Below are 25,570 nucleotides of genomic sequence, written 5' to 3'. Positions count from 1 at the left end.
AGGAGGATTTGGAAGGGAGGGATTTGGGAGGCGGAGGCAAAGCCCCCTGATGGGCGCAGGGCGGAGGAGGCGGAGGGGGGACAGGATAGGGGTGAGGATACCGCGGAAGGAGTGGACACAACTGAGGCAAACGAAGTGGTCAATGGCACGGGATGGAGGCGGTCATACTTCTTCCTGGCCTCAGAATAAGAGAGCCGATCCAAAGTTTTGATTTCTTGTATCTTCTTCTCCTCCTGATATGCGGGGCAGTCTGAGGATCTAGGCGAGTGGACGCCAGGACAATTAATGCACCGAGGTGGTGGGGTGCATGTATGTTCCTCACGAAGAGGACGTCCACAATTGCCACAAAGGGGCTCAGCCTCACACCGTGACGACATGTGCCCAAAGCGCAAACACCTAAAACAGCACATAGGAGGCGGGACGTAAGGTCGCACGTCACACCGGTAGCATATCACCTTTACCTTCTCCGGGAGAACGTCCCCCTCGAAGGCGAGGATAAAGGCCCCGGTGTCGATGCGACGGTCTTTGGGGCCGCGCTGGACTCGCCGGACGAAATGCACGCCTCGGCGCTCCAGGTTGGCCCTGAGCTCCTCATCAGATTGTAGCAGGAGGTCACAATGAAAAATAACCCCCTGTGTTCTATTTAGTGCCAGATGTGGGACAATGGATACTGGGATGTCCCCTAGGCGGTCGCACGCCTGGAGCGCCGCCGACTGTGTGGCGGAGGTGGTCTTGATAAGAACAGACCCTGAACGCATCTTGCTGAGAGCCTCGATTTCCCCAAAGATGTCCTCAATGTGCTGAACAAAGAACATGGGCTTGGAGGTGGCGAATGTCCCCCCATCGGTTCGAGAACAGACCAAATAGCGGAGGAAGTACTTCGCCCCAAGCCGGCGGGCCTGACCCTCCTCCCATGGAGTGGCCAAGGGGGAAAGGGCAGGAGAACCAGAACTAGAAACGGTACCTTTTCTTTTGAAAGACTCGGCCGCAGAGCGACCTGATACGTGTTGACGTTTCATCTGCGAAACGTCCGCCCCGATACCACCCACTCCGACCAGGGGCTATCCCCACGGGCGCCACCCAGCCGCAGCAAGGGCCACCTGGCAGGATGACCATTGCCGGGAGTCCTGATGCCCCAAGGAGATGGGCATCTACTCCTTGGCCTACGTGGGGAGGGTGCAGCTCAGGTATCGGCAGTACGATCTCTGTGTTGTCAGGGGGCTACAACCTAGAGGGTACATGACGACCCCACCACAACGGGCTGGCTACCGTGCTGGATTTCTGGTGCCATGGGAAGTCCATCATGATCGCTGGTGCAAATGGAGATGCACTATGGGCGTAACTTGGACAACCCATCAGGCGTTTAGGCCCAATTTGAGGAATAGTGGGTATGGTTACAATGCCGGTGCAATGCTGAGTGCCAAGGTCTTAGTGCACTTAGGACCAGTGGTACACCACGTAAGGTGTCCTTCCCCAAAAGGCTTGTACTTCTGTAGAATTTTGAAAAATGGAGGTCAAACCCCAAGGGGGACCATCACATGGAAGGCCGAAACGGCTGAAACTCCTTTTAGTCGCCTCTTACGACAGGCAGGAATACCTCGGGCCTATTCTTACCCCGGACCCGCAGGGGGGAGTCTCTAACGAAGTTCGACAAACCCCGAGCGGTATATCGAATCCGCAGTCCTCTCCTTTGGCAGCGAGCCGAGTTCAAGGTGAACGCGAACCTGAGCCTGGAACCAAGTTGGCGTCGGGCTCTCACCGACTCGAAAAGTCGTAGGGAGGGTAAAATCAAGTTGCTGAAGTAGGTGATGAAAGCGAACTCCAGGAGGTAACAGGGCAGAGACTTACAGCCCGTATTGGCGGTCGAGAGAGTCTTCAAAGAAAGAGAAATATGACGGGTGGTCGGACATTGACATCAGACGGCAGGCGTACCGACAAAGCAACATATGACGTCGGTAGTTTAGCGGTAATTCGGCAGCTTCAGCATACAGACTCAACAGGGCTGGTGTAGAAAGTGTCAGTCACCAGATGTAACCCCTGATGGTGGATTGAGTTTAGACGGCGTAAGATGGACGGAAGAGTAGACGAAGCTCCCATAATCTAGCTTTGATCAGATAATGGACCGATCTGCTCCCCATCACGTACCGCTGAGAACACAGGACATTTACGGAACGGGTACAACGAGCAGCCAAGTAAGACATGTGGAGACCAGCAAAGTTTCCTGTCAAATGTAAGACCTAAAAATTTTGTTGTCTCCATGAATGGGAGAGCAACGGGACCGAGATGTAAGGATGGTGGAAGAAATGGTTTGTAACACCAGAAGTTCATACAGACCGTTTTCTCACCAGAAAAACTGAAACCGTTAGCGACACTCCAGCAATATAGACGGTCTAGACAACGCTGAAGACAGCATTCCAAGAGACATGTTCTCTGAGCACTACAGTAGATCGTAAAGTCTTCCACGAAAAGGGAGCCTGAAACGTCAGCGGGAAGGCAATCCATTATTGGATTGATAGCTATGGCATAAAGGGCCACGCTCAAAACAGAGCCCTGGGCATCCCATTCTCCTGGCGAAAGGCATCTCACAAAATAGAAACCACACGTACCCTGAACATTCGATCCATTAAAAATGCATTAACAAAAAGAGGGAGGCAGCCGCGAAGGCCCAAGCGTGCATAGTGCAGGGAATGCCCGCCCTCCAACAGGTGTCTTAAGCCTTCTCCAAATCAAAGAACACAGCACTTATGCAAAAAGTTGTTCATAATGAAGGTCGACAATGTAATTAGGTGGTCAACAGCAGAACGGCACCTACGAAAGAGACATTGGACATTGTTAAGGAAGCATTGAGATTCAAGGAGCCAAACCAATCTAGAATTTACCATGTGCTCCATCACCTTGCAGACACAGCTGGTAAGGGAGATGGGGTGATAACTGGAAGGAAGGTGTTTGTCCTTTCCTGGTTTGGGTATCGGAACAATTGCTTCACACCAGCGTGTGGGAACATGACCTTCAGCCCAGATGCGATTACAGGCACGAAGAAGAAAGCCTTTACCTGCACGAGAAAGGTTCTTCAGCATCTGAATATGGATACCATCGTGCCCCGGTGCTGAGGATTGGGACCGGTCGAGTGCACTTGCGAGTTCCCGCACGGTGAAGGTGGCACGATTCAAAGACTGGAAAGAAGGTGGCCGTACCCCCTCCTCTTGTTTCTGGGGGAGCAAAGCAGGGTGGTAATGGGCAGAGCTCGAAACCTCCGCGAAAAAGCGGCTGAAGGCATTCGAGGCATCCTCACAATCCACAAGAACGTCATTCCCTACAGTCTGGCCAGAAATTGGGGAGTGGACCTTTGTGCCAGATAGCCGGCGCAGGCCACCCCAGACATCCGAAGAAGGAGTAAAACAGTTGAATGAGCTGCTGAAAGTCACCCAGCAAGCCGTTTTGCTTTCTTTGATAACACAACGACATTGTGCACAGAGTCGTTTGTAACTGATACAGTTCGCCATTGTAGGGTGGCGGTGGAAGGTGTGTAAAGCACATTGCCGAGCACGAGTAGCATCGCTGCATGCCATAGTCCACCAGGGGACTGGAACTCGACGGGAAGAAGATGAGCTGGAGAAGTCAGGATCATGGAAGGTCGCCAGGAAGGTGAAAAGGCCCCAGTCGACTTTGGAGATGTTCCAGCTAGTGGAACGTGGAGAACGGGTGTGATGCAGGAGATGGATTACGCAGGGGAAATTGTTGCTCGAGTATGTGTCAGACAGAGCATACCACTCGAACAGACATGCAAATTGGATAGTGGATAATGGAGAGATCCAAGTGGGAATAGGTATGAGTTTCATCCGAAAGGAAGGTAGGTGCACCAGTATTTAAGCAGACTACATTGAAGTGGTTGAAAAGGTCTGCCAAGAGGGAGCCTTTCGGGCAGGATGCTGGAGAGCCCCAAAGGGGATGGTGGGCATTAAAGTCTCCAATCAACAAAAATGGTGTAGGAAGCTGAGCAATCAGTTGTATCATGTCTGCCCTAGTAAAGGCAGACGATGGAGTGTAAACAGTACAAATGGAAAATGTGAAAGTGTGGAGAGTAATTCGGACGGGAACTGCCTGCAGATCTGTGTGCAATATGATTGGATCGTAGTAGACATGATCCCGAACCAGCAATATGACCCCTCCATGAGCCGGAATACCTGCCACAGATGGTAGGTCAAAACGCACAGAGGTATAGTGTGCCAGGTCAATACAATCGCATGGACGTAACTTCATTTCTTAGAGACCTACGACAAGCGGGCAGTGCATTCGAAGGAGCAATTTTAGTTCCTCTCAGTTGGACCGAATGCCACGAATATTCCACTGAAGAAGTGCCATTATGAAAAAAGGAAAAAAAAGAAACAAGAAAGGGTCACCTCGATGGGTGCTGAGGGCCTGGCTTCGAGGGAGCACTGCTGCTGCAATCTATAGGTGGTGAGTTATGGTCCATCAACTCAATAGTTGTGTCTGCTACCTTCCTGAGCTGGTCAGGAGGGGCAGCCTCCTCCGCTGGTGAAAGGCCAGACGATCAGCTACCAGCGGTGCGTCCTAGCGAAACTGAAGATGGCCAGGGACGGCAACCGCTGGGTGGTGCAGGAGCAGAAACACACCTCGGTGGAGATGGAGAACTCTTTTTACTGTGAGCCCTTTTTGAAGAATTACGTTTGGTCAAAAGAACAGTTGATGGCTGTTAAGTTCGGGTACGCAAGAAATCTTTGCTTGTGTTCTTTTTTGAAGGTTCTGATTTAGAGGACCTTGTCTTAGCAGTAGTAGATGATGATGCTTGAGCCTTAGGGTTGGTGGGAGGAAGAGGAGACATTGATTGGGCAATCTTGGCACTGGCCGATCTGATGACCGAATCGCTAAATATTAGATCGCATGTCTGTGTAGCTACCTCCCTGGTAGGCCGAGGACAGGCGAGAACGGTACTGTATATCCCTGCCAGAAGCACAGTGGGCTTTCTGCTATTGAATAACTTGCGAGCAGCCGAGGTCGCCACCTTCTCTTTCACTCTAATTTCCTGTATACCTTTCTCATTTTTGTAGACGGGTCAGTCGCGAGAGGAGGCAGCATGGTTGCCCATGCAGTTGACGCAACGAGGGGACGGAGGTGGACAGTCGCCCTCATGAGCGTCACTGCCACAGGTAACGCATTTAGCCGCACTTTAACAAGACTGCCATGTATGGTTAAACCGCTGACATTGGTAACACCTTGTAGGGCGTGATACATACAGCCAAACAGGAATGATCTCATAACCCGCTTTAATTCGTGAAGACAATTGCACATTGTCGAATGACAGGAATATGGTTCAGGTCGGTATGATGTCCTTGTCGACCCTTTTCATGACCCGATGGACAACCACAACTCCCTGATCAGAGAGAAAAGACAGGCTCTTTTCATCGGTTAGTATGTTGAGTGGCCTGGTATACACCTCACCATGCGACGAATTCAAGGTGCGGTGGGCCTCCACCCATACAGGGAATGTGTGTAAGAGTGGCTCGAAGTAATTTTTGGGCCTGGAATGGGCACATTCTGTTGGTTGGTTGGTTTTGGGGTTTGATGGGGGCTAAACATCAAGGTCATCAGTCCCCCGTTCCAAACAGACATAATTGCAAAAGGCCTACACAGTAAAAGAGTAACCTCTGCACCCAGAGGGAGGGAACACCAAGGGGTACAGAGCTAAAATGAACACCGCAATAACACAAAATGGAGGACACTTGAAATGAAGGAGCACAGCAAATACTTGACAAGAGTAAACAGACTAAAGTGGTTGATGGATCAGGTAAAAAGTCAACCACTCAACTACAAACAAAGAACCTCCAGCTGGAAAGTGTTGATAGAGGTACCAACACAACTTGTTACCATAGAAGACACTATTTTGGTATCCACATTACAATTAAAAGTCGCTGGAGTGGGTGTAGACTGAGAAATCATGCGAGAGCGCCCACACTGGAGCGAGTGATAAAACCCAGCTGCACGGAAAAAACGTAGAACTGAGTCAGCTATAGAGGCATCATCACCTAGAATTAAAGGAAGTGCAGATGGTAAATTAAAGGACTGCTGCAAGGGGGCTAAAAGGGGCAGTCCATCAGAAGATTGACCACTGTCAGCCCTGCATCACAGTGACACTTGCACGGGTTCTCACGACAAAGGAGATAGCTGTGGGTTAACCGCGTATGTCCAATTCGGAGACGGCAGATAACTGAGTCCCTACGCAATACCCTTCAAGGATGAGTTCCAGACGGCTGTGGACGATTTTACCATGCAGTGCCTATTTGGCTTGTTCAAGACAGACCATTCAGAGCTCCAAACATCACAGACCTTGCGATGTAGGGCTGACCGGAGGTGTCTTTCCACGAGACAAGCTCCAGGGGCAGCGAAGTGGTCGCCTGCTTGGCCAACCAATCAACACGTTCGTTTCCTCGCACGTCGATGTGGCCCGAGGTCCACACAAACGTCACTGAGTGACCACACTTGGCAAGAGCAAAAACAGCATCTTGCAGCTTGCTATCTACTCAGGGAGTCACTGCATATGACAAATGACTCCCCAGGGCAGGAGGAAAGGTGAGCGATTGCACGATAAAGAACAACCAGCTCCGCAATGGAAACACTGCTCCCACAAGGCAGGGAATGCTGCTCAACGTAGTCGTGGTGGATGAAAGCAAACCCAGTGCATCCACTGACCACAGAACCATCGATGTAGACTACACCTGCATCGCGAAACAAGGCAAGAAGAGCCAGGAATTGTTGATGAAGACCGGCAGGTGGAACGGAGGACTTGGAGCCGCAGGACAAATGCAAGCAAAGTCGCAAGCAAGGGAGGGACCAAGAAGGGGGCGCTCTGTTTCCAACAGCAAGGTACCGTAGCGCAACTGAGTACAAGGTTTCACTGGCCCTGCAATCGCATCTACACCTTTCTGAATGACGAAAGGGTTGACTGTTGAAAAATCTTCACCGTCAGACCTTGCGACAACAAGAAACTTCAGTGTTGGTGGTAGAATTTTCTGAACAGGAATTTCAGCTACCTTTCTTTTTTGGGAAAAAGACAGGGAAGAAGAAGAAATCAACTGCAGATGAATCCCCGATGATTGCCAGCGTCTGATGGCATGCTCCATCCTTGTGGCCCCCACCTCAGCGGGCACTCCCGCCTTAGGTGTTTGTCCACACCTCAGGTCACACCTACCAAGAAACGGACGGAGGGACCAATCGGGACGTTCGGAAAGTAACAGCTCAGGCAATCACCCCTCCCTGGGCCATGCGTTTACCAGGGGGTACGTGCGAGCCTTACTTGTCAACCCAGGGCGAGGAATTACGCGTTACCTCGTCACCAGCTACGTGTGCGAACACGTGGGTCAGCCTTCAGATACGCACAGGGAGGAGAGAAGAAAGGAAAGAGAGAGAGGGATAGAAGAGTCTCAAACGCCGAAGCGGAGAATAAGACAAGGAAAAGAAGACAAGGAGAATAGGGCAATGAGAATGAGGCAAGAGACAGAAGTAAGGGCATGAAAGCAAGGAGAAGAGTGAACGTAGGGAAAGACCAATAGAGGAAGAAAGCTTAAGACGGGGGAAAAACAAAGGAAACAGGATCCTGGAGTGTTCAAAAGTCTGACTCCGGACAAAGGCTCGATACATTACCCCCAAGAAGAGGGAGTGTGAAGGTAGGTAAGGAGGGGGAGGGGGAAGGGCAGCCCAGAAAGGAAGGAGAACTGCACTAGCTCGGGGCCACGTGCTCGCCACGCACGTATCCACAAAAGAGATGTGGACCCCCTGGGGGGACTGACTTTCTTAATAATATGCACATCCCTGTAATTACTGTTAATTAGAGCACTGATGAATGAGGATAAAAATTTGAAGTTTGTACTGTTATCCCACTGAAATGAACGTGCAAAGGACTGTATAAATTACAATTTCATATTTTATTATATACATAACATCTGTGTTGTTGTGGAACACTTCAGTTCTCAAGAGAGTCGAGTTTGTTGCTAAGAATAACATGTTTTGAAGCACTGAATAAATCTGTTTAAGCAGCCTAATCATTAATATTTTATTCTCGACATGGTAGCGGAGATCTGTGGTTCTGCTAAACACTTATCTGAGGAACAAATTCAAACAGAAGCCTTTGACACGATAGCATTGTTGTGGACAACAAATGAAGTAATTTAACACGTCTGTGCGTAGAGTCCAAATGACATTTGCCAACCACAAAAAACATTGAGACTGAAGAAAAATATAAAATCAAAAATTGGTTGGTTGGTTGAGGTTTAAGGGACCAAACAGCAAGGTCATCAGTCCCTTGTTTCAAATATACTCCATTCTGCTAACGGGACATCTCAGAAAAGTCAGAACAATAAAACGGAAAAAGGGAAAAACGTAAAAGGGCAGTCACATTGTCATTGGTAAAAAACAAATGAGGGAAGTCGGCAAGAGAACGAACCCAACACTATGCTGAAGCAGCATAGACAAGACCACCTGTGACTTAAAAGGTACAACTGCTGTAATGCAGAAAGTACGTATGGGAATAGAAAGACTAACCAAGCCTTAAAAAAAAGGGGGTAAAAACAGAGTAAAAGGGGAAGAAAAGAGGATTCCGGTCAGGGAGGTGAATCGGGAATCTCTGAACACTGCCTACAGTATCAAAAATTGGTGAGAAGAATTGGCCAAGATAGTATATCCTCATGAAGGTTACTTTGGAATGTGACAGTATATAACTTAAAGTGGCATTTTAATCAAACAAGTAGCAAATATTGAATATCTGACAACTGCGTACTTTGATGAAAGCAAATTAAAAAGTGAGAAACATCTTATCAGTAGACACAAAACAGTTACTTCAACCTGCCACATGTGAAACTGCAATAAGGTTTACAGGAAAAGTTGTACTGCATTTACAATAGACAATCTCCAGAAAATAATGACTTTTTGCAACATTAAGTTTCATAATATGGAGTGGGAGTGGTCAGACAGTGCAGGAGATCATTTGGCAAACTTTGATGAAGTTCAAACATAGATGTCCATGTTCAATAAAATAATAGAAGCTGGTTTGTACACATTTACTTCAGACATTGCCTAACAAATTTGATCGCATTTACATGACTTGATACGGTCTACCACAAGAAGAAAAAGAAAAATTAGCCAAGTGCATGTCAGACTCATATGCTGAGGATTCCGTACAAACTTAATTATGCACATACATAGTTAACCCAACCCGGAGTCTGGGATGTCAACATATTTTTCCAATTTTTATGTCCATTCACACACAGAGTATCAGACCCAGTAATTCCAAGATTTCCAAGAAGGTTATAATTTTAAGTTCAAATTTTTTTTGTTTAATTTCACATTTGTTATTGTATCTGATAAGTTTGTATCAAAATATGTCACACAAAAGGCTGATCTTTTGATTCCATTGATGTAGAAGCTTCAATTTTCTACACTGCTGCAGAATCATAGACCCTCAGTAAAAAAAAAGTCAACGAGACCTCTACCCATTTCTGAGAGAAATGGTCTCCTGACAGATTAAGTGACCCTATAAGGGTTCTGCTTTTACCAGAGGTACGGAACCCTAGAAACATGGCATGAACTACGTGAAAGGTGTCTGAATTACAAACTGCGAATGCTACGATGGAATGAAACTACAGTGAAACCTCTATATAATGTTTTTCAAGGGACCACAAATTCTGAACAATGTATAGAGGAAAACACTATAAAGAGGAAGGCTTCCAAATAATAATTATAGGGCATTACTGAAGATCGGGATACCACTAATCAGCTTTGACAAATGGTGCCATAGGTGACATTTTAAATTTTCACAACACTATAATATGATATTCATTGCAAATGATCAATGTATCAAATGATTAGTAAATGGTACAGATTAAAAAAGAATTAGTTACAAAAAAATTACTTCAATAATTAAATTATGAAACGGAACTTAAATTTGCACAAAACTCTAGGAATCTGTGCAATCTGAAAATCATATACCTATGATTTTTTTAAATATTCAAGCAAGCATGTTTGTTTTCTATTTCTCCTAGACTCTATGGTAATCATTTCTTGCTCCAAATGAGCAAGTTGAACTACTGTTCTGTCCTCAAGTCTATGGGCCATCATATATCTCCTGAATGTTTCAAAGGCTTCAGCTACTTTAGTATAAGGGGACAGGGTCATCTTCCTTGTCACTGTCACTTTCACTACCACTATTATTCTCCAAGCTTCTCTCTGCAGTCAGTTCCTCAATACTTTGTACTCCTGTGGCTGCCACATTGTCATCCACAGGCACAAAGTCCTCAAAAGTGACAGAATCACTGCCTATTAATTCCTGAAACTCTTGCAAATCATTTGCATCATCTTCCACAGGAGCTGCCATCTCATTCTCACAGAATCCCACTTTCACAAACAGTTTTTAATAGTTTCAGCACTGACTTCCTTCCATAAGTGCATAATTAAATTCATTGCCTGTAAAATATTCAGCTTCAGTTGTGAGCTCTGCTGGCTTCCCGGTTTTCTTTGGTCCATCAAATTCAAGGCCTTTTTTTACAAGGGCTGTCCTACATATAACCTTAAGGGCTTGTATTATTCCCAAGTCCAAAGGTTGCAGATGGCTGATGCAGTTGGGTGGCAGGAAAATTACTTTCACATTTCTCAGAAAGGATCCGTCTGGTGGATGTGCCACACATCTATCTACAAACATCGGCACTTTTCTTGCAGCACTCCCCATTTTGGCATCAAATTCTCTGAAACCAAGTTAATAAAACTTCCTCCATTTCATCGTAAGTCAATGGTTTCAAATGCGTACATTTCGAATTTCCACAATTCTCAAATCCTTCCATTATCGATGATCTGCTTTTCATAATAGTGTTGAGTGTTAAGGGGGCCAGTTCAAATTGCTTCGCCAGCTCCACGCGACTCACACCAGGAGATGCCTCCACTTTTTTAATAACAGAAGCCTTCTCTTCCAGAGAAATGTTCTTCCACTTTTCACTCATGTCCACTGATGAAAGCTTTTTTTTTTAAACATTCTATCGAAGACACACTCTCACTAGACACACGAACTGTTTGCTGCTCAGCTCACACAACATGCTACAAATACAAAGCATCGACTGAAATGACTCCAAAAAGGTCGCAAGCAGAATGTGTCACATGTCGCATGACCGGGTTCTCCCGCTGACATATGAAAAACGCTGAGTGCGGGCTTTCTGAGCTAGTGCAAACTGTGAATCCACAGAACGGATAACAATGCGTCTACATCCAGTCACTTAAACATTATAAAGAGGTAAATAATTGAGCAGGGTTTCAAAAATATGAGTGTTACATGGAGGAAATTGTAGTATAGAGGAAACGTAGTAAAGAGGAAAATTTAACATTGTTTATATGTGTTTTTAGTCGGGACTGAAAATAACAGAAGTAACATAGAGGAAAACATTACATGGAGGAACGTTATAAAGAGGTTTCACTGTAATGTAGCAACTGAAATGTGTTCAGAATCCAAGTTACATATACCAACACAGCAACAATGCAAAATAAAATGTTTAGTGCACAAAAACGACAAAGTTAAGCAACCACAATGTGGAGAAACATTTTTCTTGTGGTACATTTCAGAAGACTGCAAAACAGATTTATACTCAACACCTCTTCTAACCGTGATGGTTGTACAGTGTTATCAGATGTGAAAACATCAACAGAGGTAATTCCAGAAAGGCAGATCTGATTCACCTGCAATTTTGAATTTATTAGTGTATTACGTGTGATACATTGAGTTATGCTGCACATCAATGTAACAAATAATCTAGACTGACATGTTTCATACAATCCTTTTAATGTACCGAAGAAGGACAACACTAATAATAATGAACACTTCGAAGCATTTGGAAGTGGTCATGCCCATGTTGAAACTTTTTATGGAAAAAGATTGATTGGATGATATTTTAAAGTTAGGTGGTACTGTCCATATGGTGCCTGTAATTTATTTTCTGTTAGAAAAGACTGGAGAGAGAAGTACTGATCAACAAATCAAAAATGTTAGTAAAATTTCTCAGTAATATCCGGAATAACAGAATCCTAAGCTACTTTTAGAAGCACATTTTACATTACACACGCTTTTAGGTTAGACGTGATAGTGGCCATGTTGCTTAAGAATGGTTGGTGTAAAAATGGGCCCCTATTTAAGAAGGCCCATAATTACACCATCTCTTCATATACACAACTCACACAGCAACAATCAAACAAATAGAATCTTCAAACTGTGATAATAGACCCTAATGCTTTTGTTCACCCTTGCATGCTGAAAACGAAGGAGCGCTACAAATGTAAGAACCAGAGACATCAGTGGTATGAATCTCAGATGGTATGTGCCATGGCAGCTGTGAAAGTATAGGAGGCTTCTGTGAAAGGTGCTGCAAGAACATTCATGTCCATTCAAAAATGTTGTGGGACTTCACATGCCAGGCCCTTAGGCTTCAATAAAGAGAATGTGATGGTTTTCTTTGATTTATTGTCAGACACTTTCAAAACACTCATATCCAGCAGACAGAGTGTGTAACGTAGAAACGACAGGCCTGTCCACTGCCCAAAGCAAAATTGCAAAAGTGGTAGGGATGAAAGGGAAGAAACAAATTTTAGCTCTAACATCTGCAGAAAGAGGGGCTACAATCACAGGTATCGCATGCATTAGTGCTTCATGACATTATGTTCTGCCAATAATTTTCCCTAGAACCGACTTGTCCCAAGCTCTAATAAGCAGCTGCCCCCCTGGTGCAATTGTTAAGGCCCATCCTTCAGGATGCATTCAAAACAATTTGTTCATCAGATGATTCATTCAATTCATTGAGAAAACATGTCCAACTGAACAAAGGTCTTATTTTGGATGGTCATTATAGCAATGTTTGAAATCCAGATGTGATCAACTTTGTGAAAGAACACCATGACTTATCTCACTTCCTCGACATTGCACCCACGAACTGCAGCCTCTACATAAGACGTTCATGGGACCTCTGAAAACTTACTACAGAGAGGCACTGAGTATGGCTGCATCACAATGGGTGCCCCTCACACCTTACGTCATGGAGGTTTTTGGCCAAGCCTACCTTCACACCCACTCTGCTGAAATAGCAATAAACAGATTCAAAGTAACTGGGTTATACCCTAGGAACCGTTACAACTTCACCAACACTGATTTCACTGACGACATCTACTTCGTTGAGCTATCCTCATTTACAGTCAAATAGAGCTCTAGCTATGCCAGTTGATGAAGCCACAGAAACGGGCAGTTCGAGGGACTTCAACAAATGCAGCTTCACCATTCAACATATTAAGGGAAAAACAATGCGGGGACGAAAAGCAGCAACCACCTGCCACATCAGCAACCACCTGCCATATCACGGGATTATTATACAAAGATCAGTTGAGAAAGTCACTTGACGAAGTGCTATCAAGAGCAGGTCGTTGAGTTTCTTTGGGGATAGAGGCAGCCCAGTGGACAGAGGTGCAAAATCCAAAGACCCTCAAAAAAAAAATTTGTTTCACAAAACTATCTGATTCATCAACTGACTCTTCAGGCTCCTGCAGCCCTCACCTTGTGGACAGCAACAACGACCTTGATGTGAACGATGGCGATACACCAGACTCAAGTGAAGCAAGTTGCATCTTCCTTGATTAAAAGTTCTCTGAAGACAAGAGAGGTGTGGATTAAATGTATTTTGTGCCAAACATGGGCACACTTAAGACTGTACAAACACTACTTGCGATCACTGTTAATTTCAGATTTCATGTATAAAAGTACAAAAGTTGCTTTTTGTAGACTAGTGTATCACTTTGTATTGCTTTAACCCATTTCATTAAAATATTTCAAAAGATTTCTTGCACCTTTTTGTGGATACCCGTATTTGCACCCCCCCTTTTTTATGTTCCATTTTACAAGCTTTATATAAATCTGTTTTCGAATAGGAATGATGGATGATTATTTTGCCTCTTATTAATTCTCAAACTTGTTATAGTTGTTCGTGAAGATATAAAATTTAGAATTTTTACAAAAGAAGGTACCTTAAAGACACAAACATGGGTTTCCATGTTTATACCTTTTCCTCTACTATGACATAAAAAGTGCAGGATTCTACGACTGCTGAAAAATACTGAGACATGTTATAAGTACACATGACAGACCGTGAGCAAAATCAATGTAGAGTTAGTACAAAATAAGGCAGCAGACACTTATCCATTACATACTTCTGACAAGACTGTGCAAGCGGTATCACTTGTGACTTGAGGTTAGTTACACAGTTAACAAGATTAAAATTTACTCTCAAAATTATCAGCAAAATATCATTTCTTGCAATTTTAAACATTTTCTGCGACATTAAATATAAACCACCAAATATTGAAAAACATGTCACTGACAACGGTGAAGAATGGAATACTCTTCCCCAGGACACACACACACACACACACACACACACACACACACACACAAAGATACTTACAAAGCATTGTTTACGGACTGAACTAAGGCTCACCTTCTTGTCTGAATAAATCTTTTAATTCTTGCCATTTGTACTCATAAGCTATGTTGGAAACATAGATTCGTCTATCAGAAGTGGATTTCCTTCCACGTTCACGTTCTCTGTCCCGTGTTGTACTGCTACTACGTGGGCCAAATCTGGTCGGCCTGTCTCCACGACGAGCTCTGTCACGATCTCTTTCCTTGTTACGATCTTTGTCATTTTCTTCATTCCTGTCCATGTCTAGTCCAAATGGAGACCTGGAAAGGAAATATACATGGATACAGATAGATACATGCTAATTGCAGCCACCACTCCCCCTAGTGCACATGTGCGTGCGCGGACTCAAATTAATGTTATTATTCTTAAAAATGTGACACTCATTTTACAAAGCCTATAAAAAAACTTTGGCACCCTTTTAAGATCTCCCACTATCACTGAAGTGAGAAATCTAAGACTTTCATATGCAAGTCTTTTTTTACTCTCAATAAATAATAAATACATTCAACAGACTTCCCAAATTATACTCAACATCACTTCCCATTTTCAATTATTCACCTACTCACATGTCCAGAACCACTCAAGCTACTTCTACTTATCTTAAGTTTCGCTAAGTCTGATTGACCTCTGAAATGAAGCTGCAGGTAATTTGTTTCTGTACAACATCAATAGCTAGAAAAACAAACCACACTGTACATATAATGATCAACATTTATGTTTAGTATGTAAAAGCATGTATGAATATTAAGAGCTCAGATGGCAACCCAGTTCTAAGCAAAGAAGGGAAGGCAGAAAGGTGGAAGGAGTATATAGAGGGTTTATACAAGGGCGATGTACTTGAGGACAATATTATGGAAATGGAAGAGGATGTAGATGATGATGAAATGGGAGATACGATACTGCGTGAAGAGTTTGACAGAGCACTGAAAGACCTGAGTCGAAACAAGGCCCCGGGAGTAGACAACATTCCATTAGAACTACTGATGGCCTTGGGAGAGCCAGTCATGACAAATCTCTACCATCTGGTGAGCAAGATGTATGAAACAGGCGAAATACCCACAGACTTCAAGAAGAAAATAATAATTCCAATCCCAAAGAAAGCAGGTGTTGACAGATGTGAAAATTACCGAACTATCAGTTTAATAAGTCACAGCTGCAAAATACTAACGCGAATTCTTTACAGACGAATGGAAAAACTGGTAGAAGCGGACCTCGGGAAAGATCAGTTTGGATTCCGTAGAAATGTTGGAACACATGAGGCAATACTAACCTTACGACTTATCTTAGAAGAAAGATAAAGAAAAGGCAAACCTACGTTTCTAGCATTTGTAGACTTAGAGAAAGCTTTACACAACGTTAACTCTCTTTCAAATTCTGAAGGTGGCAGGGGTAAAACACAAGGAGCGAAAGGCTATTTACAATTTGTACAGAAACCAGATGTCAGTTATAAGAGTCGAGGGGCATGAAAGGGAAGCAGTGGTTGGGAAAGGAGTGAGACAGGGTTGTAGCCTCTCCCCTATGTTATTCAATCTGTATATTGAGCAAGCAGTAAAGGAAACAAAAGAAAAATTCGGAGTAGGTATTAAAATTCATGGAGAAGAAGTAAAAACTTTAAGGTTCGCCGATGACATTGTAATTCTGTCAGAGACAGCAAACGACTTGGAAGAGCAGTTGAACGGAATGGGCAGTGTCTTGAAAGAAGGATATAAGATGATCAACAACAAAAGCAAAACAAGGATAATGGAATGTAGTCTAATTAAATCGGGTGATGCTGAGGGGATTAGATTAGGAAATGAGACGCTTAAGGTAGTAAAGAAGTTTTGCTATTTAGGGAGCAAAATGATGGTCGAAGTAGAGAGGGTATAAAATGTACACTGGCAATGGCAAGGAAATAGTTTCTGAAGAAGAGAAATTTGTTAACATCGAGTATAGATTTAAGTGTCAGGAAGTCGTTTCTGAAAGTATTTGTATGGAGTGTAGCCATGTATGGAAGTGAAACATGGACGATAAATAGTTTGGACAAGAGGAGAATAGAAGCTTTCGAAATGTGGTGCTACAGAAGAATGCTGAAGATACGGTGGGTAGATCACGTAACTAATGAGGAGGTATTGAATAGGATTGGGGAGAAGAGAAGTTTGTGGCACAACTTGACTAGAAGAAGGGTTCGGTTGGTAGGACATGTTTTGAGGCATCAAGGGATCACAAATTTAGCATTGGAGGGCAGCGTGGAGGGTAAAAATCGTAGAGGGAGACCAAGAAATCAATACACTAAGCAGATTCAGAAGGATGTAGGTTGCAGTAGGTACTGGGAGATGAAGCTTGCACAGGATAGAGTAGCATGGAGAGCTGCATCAAACCAGTCTCAGGACTGAAGACCACAACAACAACATGTAAAAGTTCAGTCAATCAGCACTTTGGGGCAAATCATTCTAGCACAGATATAAGCCAAAAATACACAAACCACTAATGTAAGCAACTTTGACAAAGGGCAATGTATAACAATTAAGTCCTGGTTCGAGCAATATGAAAAAATAAGAGAATCCAACTAATCACCTACAGTGGATCGATGTGTGGAGTACCAGTATCATCCAATATAGTGATTTTCTGATAATTTGACTCTTGAAGAAGGTCCATGCAAAGTGGTACTTATTTACAGAAATACTCTTGACTCAAGTGCACATTAAACTTTCGATCTGGAGCTCTTTCAGAAGTTAAGAGAGGCATACCATTAACAAGAGTGGATTTCTGAAGCCATAAAATTACAGAAGAAATTTAAAAGATACTAGTGAAGGCCACTTTAAATTTTCTACAAAAAATTGAAAGCTTTAGTCTTAAATAATACTCAAGGTTGTAGACATTCTAATGAAATAAAAATAGTAATGTGTTTTAAATGGACACACAAAACATGGGTAATTCCTAGTACGTTCTTCAAGGCAGTAATAACCAATGCAAAATTTCTTTCATGTATTTCATACATTTTTGAAGGAGAATACCGTAAAGTTTTCAAACAGCTTGCACACTGTGTCTAAAGCTTTCCTTTTGAATTGCATTACTTTAAGGGAAAAAAACAGTCCTTAGCTAATTTTCAACACATCATTTATCATTTAACCAGATACCAGGAAAAGATTGTCTTCACCGGTAAATATTTAGTAACTCCACTCAACTTCTGGTAATTATCAGATCAGTTTTTTATTTATATATATTAAGTATTTGTGACATTGTTCAGGTCACACATTCTGTAGACTGCTAAGCTTTAATAAATGTCTGTTTTGTTAAAACAATAGAAGTACAAAACCAAACGTTGTAACTATAACTGAAAAAGTCTGCACGAAAGATTCTTGCAGTTCTCCAATGAAAAGTTTTAATAGTGTATGTTTTGAATCCACTGTCAGAATTTAGATTCTGTTACCTTTATAGGGTTTTCATAAAAGTAATACATTCTTCTTAAAGTTTCATTCTGGTACACCAACAGTACATAAAATATTAGGCACAAAACAAATCTCCCTTCACAGGTCGAAAGAATCGCAAGAATGACACTGAGTCCAGGTGGGTGGAGGAAAATCAGTTCAATATCTGCATCACACACATTCTTGACAAAAGCTAACTTCCACCTGTCATAATAGACAGTTGCCACGAAAGTAGTTCTCTTGAGAGGTACATGCCCACTGCGGCACATTTTCATTGAAAGAGAAAATCAAGGAAGGCTTTCCAGAACAAGTTACTTTCCTAATGAATCACAGGAAAATGGTTTGTTATTGTGAAAATTGCTGGTACCAGGTATTGTGCAGATTGTCAAAAATCTGCTCTGAGTTTCTTCTGTGGGATTTTCTCTATGAAATGGAAATAAAAATGTCAATATTAGCCTTGCAAAAATAGTAAACACCAGATGCTGTTATTTGTACATCATCCTCTCGTTGATTAGATTTTCATAATAAAACTTTCGCAATTAGTTTTACAGTTCCTCCTAATCCATCACACAGATTTATAGTGGCTAATAGCAAAAAAGAGAACGTTCAACATCAATGGAAAAATTGTGTGTTCTCACAAGCTTATAGCTTTTTTCTATTTTTATATTGAACAGCACATCCATCAGCGAAATAATACAGCTTCTTGACTCTCTAGTAGTGTTCAGCCAACCGCTTCATTTCCTTCTGGACAGCATTAACAAATCATTCATCATCATGGATCATATCATCACTCAAAGCAATGGTTTGCTAGTACTATGTTTTTCAACAAAGTCCATCAACAGAACTGCTTTTTCCTGGGTTAGATTTGTTTTAAAATTGTTCAGAGCCCTAACCTGACTGATAAAAACGAACATGATATAAGTGCCTGTAGTTTTGTTACCAACATATCGGTGTCTTCACCAACAGCCCTATACTGCATCACTATTTCAATCTGAATGTGTGTTAACCCACTTGATGTATTTAATTTCATTATTAGAATCTTTGTAACCTAACTTTTCCCACAAAAATTCTAACAATTTGTTCTCACTTGGGCAATCATCAGTGATTAAGCATGTAGTCCATTATCCGAGTCTGTACAAGAAATCCATTAAGTTCTTTACTCGTTCCTTGAATGTGTTCAGCATTCAAACAATATTACATTTTGGTGGCTACCACAGACACAGAGTGCTCGCAGCAACAGCTAAAAATGAACACAGTTAGAAACACCAATTTTAATATTTGGGTTCACCCACTTAAAACAATAATTTAGTTTCCTTAGATTGCAAAGGAAAAGTCTCTTCTGTGTATACACATTCTTCTGAATGCTAACTTTTGTCTTTCACTCTGGCAACATTCAAACATTATTTCCAAATCAGTGATGAACATCACAGCTATTTTTGGCTTAGGAATTGATAAAATACCTACGTTTTCAGTTATCTTGACTGTTTAACTGCATACTTACAAACATTGAATTCCAACTTTCTTTTCTTTGATCAAGAGGGAGAAGCTAAAGTTAAAATTTGAATTTTTTCAGATCTCCACCAGCAACTTTTTTCATTAACAATATCGACTTTTTAACAGACTCATGAAACATCACCTTCATATCACTGGCATCACTTTCTTTTCCACAAATCTTCTGATAAGTTGTACAAAGTTACTTGCGTGGTTTGACATCTGTTCTGCTGGCATTTAATGATTTAGACAAAGCCAGACTTACTGAACAAGAATGGTTTAACTGCCTGCCTGTCTATTTTGAAAGGATCATACCAAGTTCTCTGACAGCTTTCAAAAACTTAAGTAATAGTAACAGCAACGTCCATGTCATTCTTTCTTTATATTGGACTATCAAATCTGGTCTTCAGTTTGAAAATTTTGAAGAGCTTTTACTGAGGTGTAAGTCATCAAATTATATGACCCTAATTTTCTGACACCACAGGAGTCCTTATCTGCCACCATAAGAAATTTAGCACTACTTCAGTTAAAAACACACTGCATTTGAACAGAATGATAAATGGCTTAACCATAAATATGACCCATCTCACAGGAGTACAAAAGAGCAACCGGGGCCAAATGGTGTGATAGTTTCATGTTAGTGATGTTCAACAATGCAAAACAGTGATTGTCAATTTTTTTCATTTACGTATGTTTCAAGCAAGCTACTGCAAACACACACAACACTGTTACTGTGAGCTGGTGCTTAACTGCATGTATAAGTGTTCACATTCTTTCAAAAATTACTCCAGAAATGAAAAATTTTTCACAGTTCAAGCTTGTCTGTCTAGAGTAATTGATATTTACATATGCTAATTTCAGACACTTGCAGCTGAGGCAGTGACTGAACTTACTTGGAGTGATTCAGAGTAAAAAGCTTATCAATTTCCGATTTGTGTGTCCACTCACAGGACCCATATTAATATTTTAATTTTATTAGAAAGCTTACAAACTCAGCAATTTTTTACAACCAGAACTAGATTGTCAGCAGGTTGAAGAAATGTGGAATGATGGCAGCATGGATTTCCTTCATCACCACCATAAGTCACAGACAGTAATCTCACAGTGTTATTCAAGGTACAACAAAGTGACTAGCAGTACTGAATTCTATGTACCTATTTTGATATGTGATATTTGGAACATTCTCTGTAGTTTTTCCATGACCAGTTGTACAATGGCTTCGCAACAAACTTATCAACAGCAAGAGCAAGCTTGCAAGAGCCAGTTAATTGCTGTACTCACACTCACACACACACACACACAGATATATATATATATATATATATATATTCCCCATTGACCATTAGAAAATCAGAAATCAAGAGCTCATTCTTCCTTTGGCATTCATGAGTGAGTGGAATGGGGGGGGGGGGGGGGAGAGGGAAGAAGAGAGAGATTTTACCCTGATGATATTCACAGGATTCTCATGCCTATACATTTGTTTCTCTTCCTTACTGAAAGCATTATTAGCATTAAAGTTGCTTTCATCAGCAGAGAAAGAACTGAAGAAAGCAGGGTTGTAAACAGAAAGGTTTAAACATGGGCTACACAAGCAGGAACCTAGAATTTTTTTCCCAACTGATGAAACAAGAATTTTGCTTATGCAGGGGGAAAAATTGAGTTTATACTACAAAACACTTACCATACAAGTGACTACAAAATTTTAGTAGCTTGAATATAGCTACCTGATTTTTTTAAATCTCCCCAATGAAAACTCAGGAAACCCACTGCCAAGCGGACATGTAATGCTGTAGTGGGACAGCATAGCATGTCAATTACAGTGAATATCATCAGGGTAAAATCCCCCCCCCCATTCCACTCACACATGAACGCACAAAGGAAGAATAAGCTCTTAATTTCTGATTTTCTAATGGTCAATGGGAAAGATATATATGGGAGTACAGCAACTGTTGCCCAAATTCTCTTGGAAAGTGCATTCTCTGCTCAATGCAGAACTACGGCAAACACCTAAGCATGTTTATTGTCAGCAACATTTTTCAACACTTTTTACATCCCTTATTGAACATTTTTGTACAAACAGGAACACACAGTTAGGATAGAGCTCCAAGTGTGAGCCCACTCCAATCACAAGGGGAGCCTAGTTTTGTTTGTCTCTATGAAGGTCTAAAATGTTTTCTTTCAATACTTTCCATTTTCTGCATTAAGTCAGCTGACCAGCAGTTTTAACCAACCATAATGAAAAATGTCACCTTTGAGGCAGCTTACAGTTTGTATTGGCCACATTCTTGCCTCCAGTCATGGAGCACTGACTACCATCCTAGGACTACGGGTCTTTTGGCACATCAGGATTCACTGAATTATGCTGGTGTAGAGGATCAAGAGGTAACTACAGACAAATAAGCATTAATCCAGATGCAACTGCAGACACATAAATAAGCATTAACCCAGCTGGCATTGTCCAAATGATGCAATATTTTAGTAAGCCGACTTGTTTCCATCTTTCAGCAGTCCTGATAACCCATGTGTCTTCTACTAGGCACAGTTTTACATACCCCATCCCTCCCACCATCAAGCTCAGGCCCATGGTTACCATGGGTGGCTCCACTGGTAATAACAGGCCACACAACTGCGGGAACAGATTGCAGTGCTCAGTGTGTGTTGCCACCACAGGGGTATGTTCACTAGGATAAATGATCACATTTCAGTACAGATTGTATTCAGGGCCCCAAGCCTTCTTAGACTGGAACCGTCTATTTACCAGCTAATGTAGCCAGATTCTTGTAAAACAATCCCAGAATCTGTTTGCCTTTTTTTTTTTTTTTTTTTTTTTACAACTTGGTGCCATTATAATTCATGTCTACTGGAGAGAGGCAGTGATCCACCACTGCTGACTTAGTTTTTATCTGTGCGACACCTTTGCTCTGACAATGGCGTAGGATATGGCAGACTTAGTTTACAAAGTCCAAGGCCTTCCTTAACAGAACTCCAGCAATGTTATTGTATGGGTTGTCTAGCAAAACACACACCAGACATTATATTTCCAGAGTACTCTGCAAATCTTCATAGATTTGTTACCAACATCAGGAACAAATGCCATCAACAGGTTTCTTTTCTTCCTCTGCAAGCTGTGGTCGATGTTCTTTCAATTTTATTGCTCAATTCATACAACAGTATAACTACCCTCCTAGAAAATGGTCTATAATTGCTGCAACTTCATGGCTAACCTTTCTTGGTCTGATAGTCCATTAGCCCTGTGCACTAGAGTGCAAAGGGGCACACATTTGTGCGCACATGTGAGGGGTTAGAAAAAATGTGTGCAATCAATATAAAAAAAGGACAACATCAGAACTTTTAAGCACAGTAAAATGGAAACAGGATGCTAAAATCCAGAATGTAAACAGAAAATACTAGCAGTGAGATACATGCAACCATCTTTAAAACCTGTACGCACTTACATGACACACTCAAAATCAAGGAATTTGAGACAGCTAGTACATAAGGGTGTTTCATAATTTTTTGCGAGGTAGTTGATAGGACCACCAGAATCGTCAGAAATGCACTGTCATTAACCAATATTGACTTTTTCAGGCCCACAAACTAGAGGCAGCAGACAGTGAAAATAGACGACTGAATTGACTGTCTAAAATGTAAAGTAGAAGCATTCTTGGCTAAATCAGGCAGTAATTTTCTGAATGAATACTCTGGCTACAGATCAGTGGCCTAGCTCAAGGTTACTTGAAGTCAATTTCTTATACAAAAATTACACATTTCTACTCTGAGAAGAACACAAATTTCCCACGCCTGTCCAGTATCACATTACATAACCAGAATATTTATAGCACAAACAGCTTCAATATATTTAGTATTTGATACAATTTTAACACTATTTCCGGTACCTGCAACGTCAAATTAACAGTTCACTAGCCAACACAAATACCTAAGTCATGAATCCCAGATTTAAGTTTGAACTCTTGAGTAGATTATTCACTGTGTACAGAGTCGAATGAAAATTTACCAACCACATTTCAACAACGAACTCTGATGTTTCCAGGACACCATTATTACAGAAAATTAAAACTTAGGGCATGAACTCGATGGAAAAACTGTTCGCCCAATGTTACCTCAGCCAAACGAATTAAACAACAATTATTATCCCTACACGTTTCTCCGACAACAAGCAACATTGACCTTTGTCAACCATTGTCGAAAGTAATTTCACGAACGGTCATCTATTTCAAAACAATGAGAAACCACACAAGAGACGGCCACACTTCGACGATAACCACAAAACACGAAGGAGATCGCGTAAAAAAATTAAATTACAAACTTGAGTATCTGCAATTCAAGAGTTTCTAACGTTCAACAAACAGCCTCAAAATGATCGATCGTACCGAAATTCTTTGTTCGCGATCAACAACAAAATATTCGGAACAGAAATTACTGACTGCACCCTCATTGACATAAACAACGAAAATGTTAAGAATGATCAAGACCAAACAGCGAAAACCGCAACACTTTTTTCCACAAAACAAGTCATGTTTGAAAATGGAGTCGCGCCGGGCGGTTAGCCACAAAGGAATCAATATAAAATGTAAAATAATTTTACTAAACATCCACTTTGCTACTTATTTTATCTTCCTCGACAAAAAGTAAAACAACAATTACATATTTTAAACCGCCACCCATGGTTCACCATGTATAACGCGCCAAAACTATACTCGTGAAAGCCATGTTTAGCCGCCATTTTTAAGCAACTTAGCGCGGTTCAAAATTTTTCCACTAGGAATACACCGTACAGCCGACATTCTTAACACTTACCTATCCCGATCTCGTTTAGGACTTGAAGGTTCGGATTTCATTACTCTTATCTGTTCTAAACACACTCGATATATTGTATTACCTTTCACAGCACCTCTTCCGAAATGACGCCGACAACGACACAGATTACAGAGAACTCACCAAGACAGATATGTTAAAATCCTGCGAGGAAATTGTGTTTTTCAAAGATGTTAGATGTATTAATGCAAGATTAATATAATATTTAAGTACTCACTGTTGTACACAGTCCAGATTGAAAAAAAAAATGTCTGAATCAACACCTAGGTAGATCTATACTCTGCATAAGACTTTAAAGCGCATGACAGGAGATACTTTCCATTGTATGCTATTCATAGCAGACGCCTGCGGAACGGAAAGGAGCGTCAAGCCATGTTCCCACAAGCATTAATTTCTTAAGCTGGGAGGTGCACGTTATGCGCTCGCTTGCTACCCCGCTGTCGCTCCCCAGGATGCTTGTACGACTCGGAAAGGGAGGCAAAGCTGCCGCCAATGATGCTTAGCGCATCAGAAGATGGGGGACGAAAAAAGACGACGGAGCGGAAGAAGCAAGTGTTACCGCTGCCAAAAACTTGGCCACGTTGCCAAGTACTGTCGGAATCCAGTGGCGTGCCTTCGGTGTGCTCAAGCACACGATTCGTGCCACTGTACAAAGAAGGACGCCACACGCTACTGCGCCACCTGTGGCGGAGCTCACGCAGCGAATTACCGAGGCTGCAGTTTATTAAGAGCTGGGGTCGCGGTGAGAAGACAAGACGAAGACGCAAGAAGGCGGACATAACCACGGCTGCTGCGTCGTCGCCACCCCCCGCCTCTGGCGGATCCGGGGTGGTCAATGACGCGGCTAATCCTCCGGACACAGACAGCGAGGCGTGTGCCAGGGTCTGCGCCGCCGACGACGAAGAAATTGCTGCCCTCAAAGCCGCAATGGCGGAAGAGAGGGCAACACTCCAAGCCGAACTAGCTGTTGCTCGGCAGCTGGTGCATAGTATCCGTGATGCACTGGCCAGCCAGCCCCGTCCAAAACAGAAGAAGGACGCCAATACGCAGACTGTCACCTCCCTGGAGCCTGTAGTAATATAGGAAGCCACAGGGGTGGTAACACAAGACGCAACCGTACAGACAACCGTTGCGGCGAAGACCAAGGCAACCCAGGTCATCATGGAGGAAGGTCCTTGCCCCCTCTCCAAGATGCAGCTGCAGAAGATAGTGTCCATCCACTTGGACACTCTCAGGTCCTACAACGCCTGCCCTCAGCTCACTCCTGTTGAGTGGGAAGTTCTCGTTGCCTCGATAGAACAAGGCGAGAACGCAAGCAAAGAAAAA

The 25,570-nt window shown here is 42.5% G+C and overlaps 1 protein-coding gene across 4 annotated transcripts in view; it reads right to left on the bottom strand.

Annotated features, from left to right (window-relative positions):
* Window positions 1–24,386, bottom strand: part of LOC126198866 (myelin expression factor 2) — a 117,776-nt gene extending 93,390 nt beyond the window's left edge. For 3 of the 4 annotated variants that reach the window (XR_007540107.1, XR_007540108.1, XM_049935463.1), the window contains exons 1-2: window positions 24,227–24,352; window positions 14,526–14,770 (exon numbers count right to left, since the gene is read on the bottom strand). Coding sequence is in view for 2 of the 4 variants with exons in the window: in XM_049935463.1 (XP_049791420.1) it covers window positions 14,526–14,770; window positions 24,227–24,267 (286 nt within the window). In the remaining 2 variants the exon portion in view is untranslated. Of the gene's footprint in view, window positions 1–14,525; window positions 14,771–24,226 lie in introns of all 4 variants that reach the window. The other variant, XM_049935464.1, reaches the window with a different exon arrangement.
* Window positions 24,387–25,570: the final 1,184 nt, after the last annotated feature.

Source organism: Schistocerca nitens, chromosome 8 (assembly GCF_023898315.1).
Source record: "Schistocerca nitens isolate TAMUIC-IGC-003100 chromosome 8, iqSchNite1.1, whole genome shotgun sequence".
Lineage (NCBI taxonomy): Eukaryota > Metazoa > Arthropoda > Insecta > Orthoptera > Acrididae > Schistocerca > Schistocerca nitens.
Note: the sequence above shows the minus strand (reverse complement) of the source record. Positions and strands in the feature narration are given on the sequence as shown.